Here is a 15,373-nt window from a genome sequence, read left to right on the forward strand (position 1 = left end):
CGGCCAATTCTTGTAGCGCACTCTGCGCCAGTGCTGAGTATTTGTTTTGCATACTTGTTAATTATTATTGTTATTATTACTACTACTACCAGTCCTAGGATTAATATTAGTTTTATCGTTTTATTAAAACTATTTTCTATTTCAACCTATAGGTCAACTTTTCCTTTCCCCATTCACTTTCCCATGGTGATAAATTGTCTACTTTAGCTGCAGAACAAAAAAAACAGGACACTGTGCTGTGCAGCACTGACTTACGGTATGGTAAAATCATCGGTGCTAAGACCAATTTGATGTTCGTATTCAGCGACAAGCATGCAGGGCTGACCGGCAGCAGAAGTTCGTCTCCGTACTTCGGGAGCCATCTAGTGGGAGCTATTAATAATTATACCTTTTACCTTTTCAAAGATCCAATCCATGGAGGACACACCCTCCTTTCACTTTCCCCTACTTCTCCAGGCTAATTACAATAACTTCAGAGTTTCGAATACCCTTGGGATGTATCAACCAGCATGCTCGTGTTGCGAGGTCTCTTGAATGTCTGTCAGGTCTTTCTTAGGGATAAACAACTGTTTAAGAATATTGCGGCTACTCCAACCCCCACAACAGGAACTGCTGCTACCGAAATCCTGTGACAGGCACTGCAGCTACTGCCTGGTGAGAGGCATTCCATCTGAACCCAAGAATCAGCCCACACCCATATCTGTCACCCTCATACATTAGAAGAAACGGACGCAAAAAGTTTGTTTAGTAGAGGAGGACAGAGCAAGACCATTACAAGAACAAGAGAAAGAGGCAGAACCAGAGGTAACCACCAGATCCACCCATAGAAGGAGAGAGGTGCGGCAGAAGCAAGCAAATAGCTGTGTGATACTTAGCTGCTGAGGCTAAACCATGACATACTGGGAGGACATGACACTCATGGTTTTCTTCCCTACAATAGGCTGGCTCCTCATGCTTTGTGATCTTGCACTACAAGCCCATGTCCTGAATTTCCACAAGATCAACATGTAAATACTTGGCCTTTACTGTAACTCACTCATCTGCCTTTTGTACAAAGGGAAGATTGACAGTTGCGGATCTTTTGCCCACGTGTTTCATTGGCATGCCAACCTCAATGGCTGTGTTACAGAATTTTACTATGCCAAGTGATTTCAATATCGGTGTTTCTCATTGCTATTTTTGCTGAGTAGGTAACAGCTGTACAGCAAGTAACATTACTGAATTGATTGATGGTGACCTATTTCCTCATTTGACACCATAAACACTGCTTTGATTTTGAAGGCATGTGTTACTTCAACATAACTGATAGATCAGCCAGCATAGAGAATGCCATTCAACATCTCCAGGACTTAATGCATCAAGGGAAGCAATCTGCTAATGGTGCCTCGTGGGTTAAGTGGCTTAATTCCCTGATAGGATGAATGGGACACCTGATTCAAAGCAAATGTATTCCTTTTTCTATACATGTTTATTGTGTGCCTGTGTAAATTACTTTGAGCTACACCCCACGAGCCCTAATGAGCACCTGTAGCTTTGCCAGCCCCAGCGGAAGTAGTTTCTTGAGCGAGGGTGTGGAATGTGGAAAAATAATGGAAGACTAGTAAGGAAGACTTTAAGATTTTTTTTTAAATGGTTTAAAACTCATTAAATTATAATTCTCACCATATGAAAAAAAAATTCACAGTTCAATCAAATGTCTAATGAAAAGTATATCTTCCTATCAGTTCTGCATATTTTTTAATGTAACTCCATGTCCCTTCTTCTTGCTTTGTAAGACAGGCTGGAAGTTTCTAATCATTTTTCCTATTGTTATGCTTTTAACTATAATATTTTCTTACTTTGAAAATCCCGGGCATCTTAAGCACGCTTTCCACAACTATTTATATCCTACAGGTAGTTATCAGAGCCATTATTTCCACTAGATTTTAAATGAGCATGTCACATTGTATTTTTGTTAAAAAAGTACTCAATGAACAGTGAGACTTAGAGTTTTACCCACAAAGGCCAGCTGACAGAGTTAATTTAGACCACAGGAGGGTGAACAAATGGTTCATTGTCCTGCCTTGTCTTTCACCATCTCTCCCTGTGTTGCGTTCAATTTCTAAAAATATAATTGAATCCATTCTTACATTGGTTGGATACCTCAGAACCACAGACTGTCTTTACAGTTCTCTCAACTTGACTAACTGGATTCTGTTGCAACGATGTTGTCACTTCAGTTGCTCACTCATTTTTTTCAAGTTACTGGGAAGTAAATAAAAAAACCCCAACCAAACAGACAGCACTTTACTAACCCACTTCTCCACATCTACCTTAGCTTGCAGGTTAGGATGAGAATTCACTGTTTATTTCTATTCTTTTGATTTCTCTCTCAGACAGTTCTCTGAGTAATTATGCTGTCATTTCACACCTCAGCAGTTCAAGTAATGATGCTGGTTTGTTTCACACCTCAGGGGTTCTCATTAAGGTACTTTTTGTAATGGGCCATGTCAAAGGTCTATGAAGTTCTAAATGCACCATGCCATAGGATCCTCTTCTTAGATACAAAACCTTTGTTACTTAAGGAAGACCAGTGCATTTTGTTAGATAATTGGGAATTTGTAGTTTTCTACCTACAAAGCATATGTAGGCAATAGCAGCCAGTACCACTCAATAGACTGTGCCACTGCAACAAGCCCTACTGTGTGCTTCCTTCTAGTGAAGACACAGAATGCATGTATACAGAATTTTTACTATCTAAAAATAACCAGTGCTAAAACTTAGTTCATGTCCTCCCTTAACATAAAGCAGATACTTTTTTTATTCTTTGAATATTCATTTATTCTTTGAATGAAAAATTTAGATACAGGGAAGAAATAATGATAAACACATTCTCACACACAGAGGAGAAACACATGCCTGAACATCATCTGAAATATCAAATGGCAAGATGGACAAATAATTGGTTGCTTTACTGCTACTACAACAAAATACTTCATACTGCAGATTTAAAACTTTGCAGCTGCAGGCATTCTTTAAACCAGCTTGCAGACAGGCTGAATAACAAGGAACTTATTTTCATGCAAGTGAAGTGCCTGGATTTCAGATAGAGTTATCCTTCCCCTCTTGGCATATTCATTTTGAAACTACATTAAATAATTCACCAAGCGTTTTTCTCCCTGAAGTAATTAGCATTTTAAAATGGAAGTGCTGTCTCAAGTCTAGAAATACTTGACAAGTATGAAAAACAAAATTCTGTTTAACAAACTCATACAGTAATGAGGTTTGATAGGCCCTCCCAAATTTCATCAAGTCAAGGCTCTGAGTCACAGCCTCTATAAAAACTCGCAAGATATCGTTCCTTTCTTAACAAGATAGCACACATATTCTTTGTTCTCACTCCGCAGTGCTGAGTTCCAGTATGCAATCTGCTTCCTTATAGTGCAACTGCATGAACTTCGGTTCTAGCATGGCAGGGTTTTTTTCTGTCATTCGTCATTTTCACTGTTTTACAACTTCCCCTACAGGCCAACCCAATCCTTTCTTTTCATAGCTAAGAGTCATTAAAATAGAAGCAGCTGCACTCTTCTAAGCATTCCTGTTTGTACCTTTTCTAGACAAGCAGGACAGAGTACATGGAAGCAGCGTTGCGTTCCTTTGACAGTGTTTTTTTTTCATTTCATATTCTTCCCAATAAGACTATACGCCCTATGTTCCCCTTGAGCACTGCTAATGAGAGGACAGTGAACATGCAATTTCATACCAAGAAAGCTTGAAAGTATTTAATTTCCACTTGGGGGGAGAGGGGCATTATCTTTTTAGAGGGCCTGAAGGTCAAAGATCAGAGTGTCCAGACATGTATATCTTCTAGCTCTCCACCTGTAGCAGCAGTTGTATCAGACAATGAAAACTCACCCTCAAAAGAGTGACTACAAATATAAACGCTTGCACTTACAACATTTATGTATTCTTACGCCAGAGACTTCCCTAGAAATGACAGCAAATACTGAGGAAAATTTTAAAGCGTTGTGGTCAACTGACAGGCTATGCGCAAACTCAGAATGCAAGAACAATACGCAGTAGGGATGAACGGACTGCAAGTACGACGAGAACACAGAGCACTCGGAACACATTCAGTTTCTCCAAGTTAATCCCATCAGAAACATAAGCTGCATCTTCTGGAATCCTGAACGCATAAATTGTGATTATTGAATTTTTTTCTCCAAGCTCGTTTATAAAATGTATCCCAACTATGCCCCTATTGTTTATAATAGGAGGAAAATCTATTAGTCTACGCTGCAACAAATGAGAAATCAAAAGATTTTGACAGCTTCCTGACAACCATATTTCACTGATTCCTTGATGACAACAAAGACTGTATTTACTTGTTGAATCATTTTACTTCAACAACAGTTTTACAGGTACTCCAGTCCTACCATTCTGCTATAACAGCACAGCGCAAAAGTCATTAGGGTTTTGCACATACGAAAAAACCCAAGACCCTTATTAGATTTTAAGCTTTAATTAAGTTGTAATTGAAAATTGATTTTTTAAGACTGAAGACAATACACTAACTCTTTCCTTCAGAGGAGGAAAGCATTTCAAGCATTAAACATCGCAAAGAAGACTCAACAGCTTATGGATCTCGACCACCCAGTGTATTTTAAGGAGATGAACTATAACTTCATGCCTCCAGACAAAATCCAAGCTCTGAGTCATCCACTCAGGAGGAGTAGGGAAGTGATTGTGCTCCTCGGCTTGGTGCTGGTGAGGCCACACCCCAAATACTGTTTTCTGTTTGGGGACCTTCAGTACAAGAAAGACACTGAGGTGCTAGAGCGTGTCCAGAGGAAGGCAATGAAGCTGGTGAAGGGTCTGAAGCACAAGCGTTATGAGCAGCCGCTGAAGGAATTGTGATTGTTTTGGAGGAGGCTGAGGGAAGACCTCAACGTTCTCTACCTGAAAGGAGGTTGTAGTGAGGCGGGTGTTGGTTTCTTCTCCCAAGTAACAAGTGATAGTGAAGGAAGAGATTATTTGTTATAAGTTACTAACCTATTATATATTTGAATACTATTTATAGTTTTGGGGATTTTAGAACTAAAATATAGGATTAGTTTGAATAATAAGTTTTCGCTAGCCTATGCCTGGATACTTACGCTTTTATAAGGAATTTTAACAAGTCTGCAGTTAGAAAGAATGGGAAAGAATGTTACTGTATCTATTTAAGTCAGACAACAAGGACTAGTGCAACAATAAGAGAAAGAAGAACCAGCTAGGACCAGATGCAACCTTGAAGAGGTACCCAAGGAGTCCAAGAGCATGTGCAAGAAGGAGAGTTGAAAAGTTCACCGTGAAGAAGATTCCTCCAAAAGCTCCCAGCGCAAGACCCCCAGAGGGCATAGCATGTGTGCCAAGGGGAGGAAACTTATGTAAATAAATTCCAGGAACTGACTGTAATAGGCATACCTGTTTCAGGAAAAGTGATGAATATGTATGCTTTGACTGTGTATCACCTTCGTGAATTGTACTGGAATTTGCACGCACAATAGGTGGACATCCCCTGCATGCCCATGCCTGGCATCGTATTAAAGGATACCTTACTTAATAATCAAATCGGCATTGAGTCTGGCTTTTCACAGCATCAATAGGACAAGAGGAAATGGTCTCAAGATGTGCCAGGGGAGGTTTAGACTGGATATTACAAAAAATCCTTTACGGAAAAGAGTGATAAAGCATTGGAAGGGGTTGCCCAGGGAAGTGGTAGAGGCATCATCCCCGGAGGTGTTTGAAAAGAGTGTAGATGTGGTGCTTCAGGGCAGGGTTTAGTAGAAACAGTGGTGTTGGGCTGATGGTTGGACTGGATGAGTTCTTTTGCAACCTTTATGATTCAGATAAGTGGCAAATGTTTAAGCTCGTATATTAGCAATTGTCTAGTATGCCTTCTAGTGGTACGTGCCTTGAGAAATGTGGGATTTTTTTCTAAAGAGGGAAAAAACCCCTGATGAATAGCAAAAGTCTGAGATGGTGTCTTAACCTACAGCAATTGTCTAAGGTTGTATATCCCATAGTGGTATGTGCCTTCAGGGGTGATTACCTAAAGGGGGACCCGCTGTGCAAGGAATAGGCATCCCGCAAGACAAAGATAAGGGAGCCTGGAATCCACACTGCTGTACGAGACGAAAAAGAACTACTGATTCAAAGTTTGGGCTAAACCCCCGTTTACTCCTAGCCTTCATCTCTGGACCGCAGGAGATCCTCAGGACCACTCAACGGTCTGACTGCACCTCCGAAAACGGCGTCAAGATATGTTAATGACTCTTCGAAAAGGAATGAACATGTAATACCTTCCCGGGTGATTAAATGACTATGCATAGATCTGTGATATAAAAGACGTAGTTTCCTCGCTTGGCACGCGTAGTTTTGGAAGATTAATTCCCCCACGCATCCAGCGCTGCTAATAATAAAGAATACCTGCTTAATAACGACTACCCGGTTGTTATCATTATGTCGGAGTCCTTGCCCAGCCGCACCTAGACTCCCACTTCGATGAGGGGTGTTAGAAAGCAAGGGGGGTGGGTGGAAACTCCGTTCTTTGAATCAGTTCTATGATGCTACGACAGCCACAGGGACGACCCGCCCAGCTCCGCCCGTGCTGCGGCTGCAGGGCCGGGCTGGGGACACCGCCCAAGGCCCTCCGCGCCGCCTCGCGGCAGCACCGCCCGGCAACGGGGGCGGAGCAGAGGGCGTCCGAGGCGGCGGCGCTCAGGTTCGCTTTCGTTTCGAGGCTGCCCCCCCCCCCCCCCCCCCCCCGTGGCACCACCCCTCCCTCTCGCCCCCGCCTGGCTCTGACCGCTGCGCCACGACCGCCCCTTTCTAGCCCCGCCCCTTGTGACCCCGCCCTCCATTTGGCTCCGCCCCCAAGCGCCGGCACGGCTGCCTTGGAGGCGCGCGTCAGCACCGCCCCGCCCGTTCCTGGCCCCGCCTCCCTCCCTGCCCCCGCCTCGCTCTGTCCCCAGCGCCACGACAGCCCCGCCCCTTGCTAGCCACGCCCCCGCCTGGCTCCGCCCTCAAGCGCCGACACAGCCCCTCGGCGCCGCGCACTATCACCGCCCCGCCCCTTCCTGGCCCCGCCCTCCGCCTGGGCCCGTCCCGTCCGGCTCCGTCCTCAAGCTCCAGCGCAGCCGCTTCCGCGCAACCGCCCCGCCCCTTCCTGGCTCCGCCCCCAAGCGCGGGCACAGCGGCCTCCGTGGAGGGCCAACACCGTATCGCCCCTTCCCGGCCCCGCCTCCCGTCTGGCCCCGCCCCCAAGCGCCACCACCGCCCCGCCCCTTCCTGGCTCCGCCCCATGTGGCTCCGCCCTCAGGCGCCGGCGCAGCCTCCTCGGCACCGCCCGTTCCCGGCCCCGCCCCGTTCTCGGCCGGGGCTCTAGCCCGGAGGACGAACAGCGCCGGGCGGGGGCGCTCGCGGACGCGGCGATCGACGGCGCCATCGCGGTCGGACGGTTTGCGTTTCTTCGGCTCCCCAACATGGCAGCAGCGGCCGCGGCGGCGGGAGGCGGCCGCGCAGGTCGCCGTCAGGCGCTGCTGACGCCGGGCGGCAGCGGTGACCGCACCGTCTTTCTTTTCGACCGGCGCCAGGAACAGGCGGATCCGGACGAGAAAGTGCTCAGCTACGGCAAGGACAACTACCGCGGCTTCCGCAGCGCCATCTGCCAGGTACCGGGGGAGGCCGGCGGCGCCGCTAACGCCCGCCGGGGCCGCGGGGCGGGGACGGGGAGCGCGAAGGCGCCGAGCGCACTGCCCTTCCCTCCAACTTTCTCGCCGGGACGGGCGGGCGGACGTCGAGGAGAAGTCGGGCGCGCTCCCTCGGCGCCTCCTTTCTCCCCGGGGTACCGGGGGAGCCGGCGGAGCGGCCCCTGGCGGCGGGAGCGAGGGCAGCGCGCGCCGCGCAGCGCTCCGGAGGGTTCGGCGGCCGCCGCCGGTCCTTTCCCGCCTCGAGGCTGCAAGCCGCCTCACTGAAGCCCCCAGCGGCGGCTCTTCCATATGCTTCCCCGCCATAGGGCGACTATACGCTCTTCCCATACTGGTTCTCTGCTGCCTCGTGTGTCCGTTCAGTTTTCTTTCTTTTCTCTATGCAAAATGAGAACACACTCTGTCTTCAGATCGCGTGGAGGTGATTTCTTTCTACATGTGGGCTGTTTAGTTTGTTTACCCGTTTTCTGTGATGGTTTCATTTTCTCAAGAGTGAATAAATGATCCCTTGGAGGTGGAGGTTTCTGTCTGTGTACAGGCTGTTTATTTTAGTTTGTTGGTGATACCAGTAGGCATCACCCATTTTCTGTGATGGTTTCGTTTCCTGAAGGATTATAAATGACCTCATGAAGGTGAAGATTTCTTTCAATTTATGGACTGGTTAGTTGTTGTTGATACCAGTAGGCATTGCCCGTTTTCTGTGATGTTTTAATTTCCTGAAGGATTATAAATGGTGTCTTGGAGGTGAAGACTGCTTTCTACGTACGGGCTTTTTAGTTTGTTTACTCATTTTCTGTGATGGTTTCATTTTCTCAAGGATGAATAAATGATCTCTTCGTGGTGGAGGTTTCTGTCTGTGTACAGGCTGTTTATTTTAGTTTGTTGGTGATACCAGTAGGCATCACCCATTTTCTGTGATGGTTTCGTTTCCTGGAGGATTATAAATGACCTCATGAAGGTGAAGATTTCTCTCTATGTATGGACTGTTTACTTTGTTGGTGATACCAGTAGGCATCACCCATTTTCTGTGATGGTTTCGTTTCCTGAAGGATGATAAATGGTATCTTGGAAGTGAAGACTTCTTTCTACGTATGGGCTGTTTAGTTTGTTCACCCATTTTATGTAATGATTTGGTTTCATGAAAGCTTAATAAATTATCACTTGGAGGTGAAGACTTCTTTCTACGCACAGACTTTTTAGTTCGTTTACTCATTTTCTGTGATGGTTTCATTTTCTCAAGGATGAATAAATAATCTCTTGGTGGTGGAGGTTTCTGTCTGCATACAGGCTGTTTATTTTAGTTTGTTGGTGATACCAGTAGGTATCACCCATTTTCTGTGATGGTTTCATTTCCCGGAGGATTATAAATGACCTCATGAAGGCGAAGATTTCTTTCTATGTAAGGACTGTTTAGTTTGTTGTTGATACCAATAGGCACCACTCATTTTCTGTGATGGTTCTGTTTCGTGAAGGATTATAAATGATGTATTGGAGGTGAAGATTTCTTTCTAAATATGGACTGTTTACTTTGTTGGTGATACCAGTAGGCATCACCCATTTTCTGTGATGGTTTCGTTTCCTGAAGGATGATAAATGGTATCTTGGAAGTGAAGACTTTTTTCTACGTATGGGCTGTTTAGTTTGTTCACCCATTTTATGTAATGATTTGGTTTCATGAAAGCTTAATAAATTATCACTTGGAGGTGAAGACTTCTTTCTACGCACAGGCTTTTTAGTTCGTTTACTCATTTTCTGTGATGGTTTTGTTTCCTGAAGGATGAATAAATGATCTCTTGGTGGTGGAGGTTTCTGTCTGCATACAGGCTGTTTATTTTAGTTTGTTGGTGATACCAGTAGGCATCACCCATTTTCTGTGATGGTTTCGTTTCCTGGAGGATTAAAAATGATATCTTGGAGGTGAAGATTTCTTTCTATGTATAGGCTGTTTACTTTGTTGGTGATACCAGTAGGCATCACCTGTTTTCTGTGATGGTTTCGTTTCCTGAAGGGTTATAAATGACCTCATGAAGGTGAAGATTTCTTTCTATGTATGAACTGTTTAATTTGTTGGTGATACCTATAGGCATCGCCCATTTTCCATGATGGTTTTGTTTCCTGAAGGATTATAAGTGATGTGTTGGAGGTGAAGATTTCTTTCTGCTTACGGGCTGTTTAGTTTGTTGTTGATACCAGTAGGCATCACCTATTTTCTGTGATGGTTTCATTTTCTGAGGGAGTAATAAATGTGATGTCTTGGAGTTCAAGGTTTCATTCTATGTACGGGCTGTTTACCTTAGTTTGCTGGTGATACCAGTAGGCAATGCCCATTTTATGTCATGGTTTCGTTTCCTGAAGGATTAATAAATGCCATAAAGTTGTTAGTTTGCCCACCTGTGTTTTATATCATGAAACACAGAGGAAAAACTGTGGTGAACTGTGCACTAATTTAGCCTGATCGTAGAATCATAGAATCATCGAATCATAGAGTGGTTTGGGTTGGAAGAGACCTTAGAAATCATCTATTTCCTACCCCCCCCTGCCACAGACAAGGATGGCTTCCGCTAGGTCAGGTTGCTGAAAGCCTCATCCAACCTGGTCTTGAACACCTTCAGGAATGGGGCATCCACTTCTCTGGGCAACCTGTTCCAGTGCCTCACCACACTCATAGGAAAAAAATTCTTCCTAATATCTAATCTAAATCACCCCTGAGATATGATAAACCATTTGAATGATAAAACATTCTATTTTAGTTTCCTTATCCAGTGTAATTTGCACTTCGTTCTTCAGGATATAAACTCTATGAGGAAATCACTTGGTTTGTGCTACATCTGGACAGTGTTTAATGTAATGGTTTTCTACTGCAACGGAAACTTTGAGTTGTCAGTGTCAGCAGGAATAGTGGTTGCACATGACTATGTTCTCCTTCACAGTTCTATTTCAGTGTTCAAAATGGCGTGTTCATATTTTGTTAGAGGTGCTGAATCTGTACTGCTACATAAGGTCTTCCAGTTAAGTATTTGAATTTTGTATTGATTTGTTTGTTTTTCAAATTAGTTGGCTTTTCTGTGTTGATCCTCCCTTGAGGAAAGGATGCTCCAGAGAAATACTGCCATGGAAGGTTTCTCCACTGTAGCCCCACTAGATTTAAAAGGAGGCCCTTTGCCGTGAAAGTATTATGCCCCCAGGAAGAAGTTTTACTGGTTAAATCTGACCAGTTTCAGCTTTTCTCTGCAAGGTCTGCAGGTCTTTTCCCATTGCCTTGAAGGGAGTTTGGAAAGGGGGATGCCAACAGTGGTTCTGACATGGTGCTTTGGTTTCAGCAGTTGGAATTGGGGTTGGGGTAAGCAAACAGAAAAATAGCAATAGTGGGAATATAATAAGTTACTAAGACTGGCAAAGTGAGTCTGGAACTGCTGAAGTCACTTGGTCTGTTCAGCCTGCAGAAGAGGAGACTGGGGGGAGACCTCATCACAGTCTACAGTTTCCTCACAAGGGAAGGAGAAGGAGGAGGGGCAGGCACTGAGCTTTTCTCTCTGGTGACCAATGATAGGGCCCAAGGGAATGGCAGGAAGTTGTGCCAGGGGAGGTTTAGGTTGGATAATAGGAAAAGGTTCTTCTTCTGTAGGTGGTGAAACACTGGAACACACTCCCGGGGGAAGCAGTAGTGGTGCCAAGCCTGCCAATATTAAAGAAGCATTTGGAGGACACTCTCAGAAGCATGGTGTGAATTTTCAGTTGTCCTATGCAGAGACAGGAGTTGGACTCAATTATCCTTGTGGGTCCCTTCCAACTTGGGTCATTGCATTATTCTATGAACTTCGTGAAAAGCTAGACAATGTCTTCACTATGCTGGCACATATTCGGATGTGATGTATCTAGACTTCTGTAAAGCCTTTGACATAGTCCCCCACAACATCCTTCTCTCTAAATTGGAGAGATATGGATTTGATGGGTGGACAGTAGGGTGGATAAGAAACTGATTGGATGGTCATATTCAGAGAGTAGTGGTCAATGGCTCAAAGTCCAGATGGAGATCCGTGACAAGTGGTGTCCCTCAGGGGGTCCGTACTGGGACCGGTGCTGTTTAATATCTTTATCAATGATATTGACAGTGAGATTGAGTGCACCCTCAGCAACTTTGCGGATGACACCAAGCTGAGTGGTGTAGTTGCCACACCGGAAGGATGGGATGTCATCCAGAGGGACCTGGACAGACTGGAGAAGTGGGCCTGTAAGAACCTCATGAGGTTCAACAAGGCCAAGTGCAAGGCCTTACGTCTGTGTTGGGGCAATCTCCGTTTTCAGTACGTGATGGGGGATGATGTGATTGAGAGCTGCCCTGCAGGAAGGACTTGGGGGTGCTGGTTGATGAGAAGCTCAACATGAGCCGGCAATGTGCGCTCGCAGCCCAGAAGGCCAACTGTATCCTAGGCCGCATCCAACGAAGCATGGCCGGCAGGTTGAGGGAAGTGATTCTACCCTTCTGTTCCTCTCTTGTGAGACCTCATCTGGAATACTGTGTCCAGTTCTGGAATCCTCAGCATAAGAAGGATATGGAACTGTTGGAACGGGTCCAGAGGAGGGCTACAAAGATGATCAGAGGGCTGGAGCACCTTTCATATGAGGACAGGCTGGGAGAGTTGGGCTTGTTTAGCCTGGAGAAGAGAAGGCTCAGAGGAGACCTTATAGCGACCTTCCAGTACCTGAAACCTACAGGAAAGCTGGGGAGGGACTATTCATAAAGGCTTGTGATGATAGCACAAGGGGGAACAGGTGTTAACTGGAGGGGGGGGCAGATTTAAACTAGACATTAGAAAGAATTTCTTCACTATGAGAGTGGTGAGACACTGGAACACATTGCCAAGGCAAGTTGTGGATGCCTTATCCCTGGAAGTGTTCAAGTCCAGGTTGGATGGGGCCTTGGGCAGCCTGATATAGTGGAATGTCCCTGCTCATCACAGGGCGACTGGAACTATATGATCTTTAAGGTCCCTTCCAACCCTAACCTATGATTCTATGGTCTGAAATTTTGTATGCTCTTCTATATATTTCTGATATATTGGGGAAGATGGATTAAGCGTTATTTAATGTAAGAGTGCTTTATGTAATTCTGAGGCAGTGAAGTTAGAAAGTTCAGGGACAATTTGATTTTCATTTTTAGAAGATTTAAAACAGTACAATGTGTAATAACAGTTACTACCTGTAAAGGGTGTGGAACATCTGCTGCCAGTTCTTGAATCAAGGGTTGTGTTTGCAGAATTGACCTTGGTAAAGGCTTTGTATCTCAAAGCTGTAATCTTCTGAAGTCATGTTCTTAAGAGATTTAGGTTCTCTTGGTGTAAACTGTGATGTTTACATGTGTAGACGTGCATGCAACAGTTGATGTTTGAACAAAGCTTAAACTAAAAAAAAATCCCATTTCTGAAAGCCAGCATAACCTCCCCATACCGTTATTGCTTAAATCATACAAGATAATAACTCAGATAATACACTGGTGATATTTGCAGCATAGTGAACTTGGTAGTGTTCGCTTTACAGTTGGACTCAATGACCTTAAAGGTCTTTTCCAACCTAAATGATGCTGTGATTCTACGATTAAAGTGCTACTACTAGCAGTAACTTGACTGTAGAGTGTTAGCACATCCCCTGATCTGATCAGTGCCCCTAAAGTTCAGAAGACTGGAAAAATTATAGAACTATTAAGGTTGGAAAAGACCTCTAAGATCGTCAGGCCCAACCATTAGCTGAACACCACCATGCCTACTAAGCCATGTTCCAGAGTGCCAAGTCCACACACTTTTTGAACACTTCCAGGGGTGGAGACTTGACCTGTTCCAATGCTTGAACACTCTTTTTGTTAAAGAATTTTGTTCTACTCTCCAATCTAAACCTCCCCTCGTGAAACAAGTAACTAAATGGAATGAAGACATTGATACACTTTATGCAGTGTAACATTCTGAGAAGTTAGACAGTGTGGTGGGTTCTTCTTGTAAGAACCACTTTCCTTTTTTAACAGAGCATAATCATAGGGTCTGTATCTCCTAGGAGTAATAAGTATTATGTAATTTCCTCCAAGACTTGTCTTAATGGATCACTTCTTAACCATGCCTATCGAGTAAATTGCAAGGATACTTCATATTTTCAGTATTCAGGCAAATATGTTAATCTTTAACCCATCTTTTTTTCTTAGCTTTTGTAATTAACTGATGGGCTGAGGTTAACTCTAGTTTGCAACAAGTGTCATTCTTTTCATGGCTTTTCTGTATATGCTGCACACTCCAGTGACTTCTGCTTCCATGCAACTTCACAGTGTTCAGTAGTTCACAGAGCTTTTGGCATGTCTTATACAGACTTGCCCTGTCTTATACATCACAAGATGTGACAAGTCTTGGTTACAAACAACTTCAGAGTTTTCTTGTATCAAAAATGTAGTGACATTGTGGAGTCAGTACTTTAATGCCATTAGACACAACGTTCAGATGTGTGACATAGTGTTCGAAAAGTCTGCTGCTGCCAAGCAGAGCTTGGTGTGTTTGAATTCAGTGCCTGTGAAAGAAAAATTTCCAAGTATAGTTTCTTAACGTGTCAACACCTAAGCCTTATCACTAGTGCTGGTGGGTGTTTTGGAGTGTTAAGGATAATTGAGTCAGTGCTCTTATAAACCTGTGCAATAGGAACATCACGTGATTGTTCCCTTGGAGAAAAGTCTTTTCCAATAATATGTTAGCTCTCTGTGAGTTCAGAGATGCCTCTGTCACACTTAGTTTCAGTGTGCACATCGGAGACTTCATTATCTTACATGTAGGGATCTAACTCTGCTGCCATGCATTCAGATGGTTTGACATGACCAGTAAATGCTGATACAATGAGAACTGGACAGTCTGAGGTCCAGAAAGTTGGGTGCCTGATGTCTCCTACACCGACAGTGTACAAGTTCTCATAGGCTTCTGGAAGAGCATTCTGGCATCTCAGTGCCTCTGGAAGTTTTGTATGTTGTTTGTGCTTTTCTGGGTGTTGTACTCCAAAGTGCTGAATTTCTAGCATCTTGCAAGTTTCAACTAACTACTTTAAGGAGAAAGGTGCTGAATAGGTTCACCTGATTTGGACAGACTTTCCCCACTTTGTGGTGCTGAAAATGTGTCAGGGAAGTGTTGAAAGTTCAGAAAGATTCTTTTGATAAGCAAGTTTTGAATTGTTCAGATTACGGTGAAATGGAATGTTGTGTTTGCTTTGAAGTTAAAGCTATTAGAGACCTGAATGCATGACCAGGCAGATGCAGTGTTTCTAGCAGTGTTCATTTCCATGGGTATCATGTCCAGTGGCTCAAGCTCATTATGGGCTCAGCTTTAAAAGGACTTTCATTGGCAGTTAGTCTTGCAACTTAGTTTTTCGCCTGTAGCATCAAAGGTGCTACAAAAAATGTATATGCATTCTTCCAGTCTGCCAACTGGGCTGTGGGAGTGGCAATGTCTGACAAGGGTGCTAGAAATACATTAAGCTGTTGGAACTGTTTCTGCTGTGAACATCTTCCTGCGGCATAAGAGAATGCCTTTAGATGTAACTTGGTACTTGTGAGTCAAAGGAGAATGCAAATCTTGAAAAAATAATGGAATTAAATCTGGTTGCAGTATGTAATGATCTCA

At 44.4% G+C, this 15,373-nt stretch overlaps 1 protein-coding gene across 2 annotated transcripts in view; it reads left to right on the plus strand.

Annotated features, from left to right (window-relative positions):
• The first annotated feature begins 7,356 nt into the window (after positions 1-7,356).
• The window catches only part of SMCHD1 (structural maintenance of chromosomes flexible hinge domain containing 1), an 85,912-nt gene continuing 77,895 nt past the window's right edge, over positions 7,357-15,373 (plus strand). For both annotated transcript variants that reach the window (XM_054059492.1, XM_054059493.1), the window contains exon 1: positions 7,357-7,694. In XM_054059492.1, coding sequence (XP_053915467.1) covers positions 7,506-7,694 — 189 coding nt within the window. In that variant the 5' untranslated portion in view covers positions 7,357-7,505. The remainder of the gene's footprint in view (positions 7,695-15,373) is intronic.

This window comes from Cuculus canorus, chromosome 2, assembly GCF_017976375.1.
Source record: "Cuculus canorus isolate bCucCan1 chromosome 2, bCucCan1.pri, whole genome shotgun sequence".
NCBI lineage: Eukaryota > Metazoa > Chordata > Aves > Cuculiformes > Cuculidae > Cuculus > Cuculus canorus.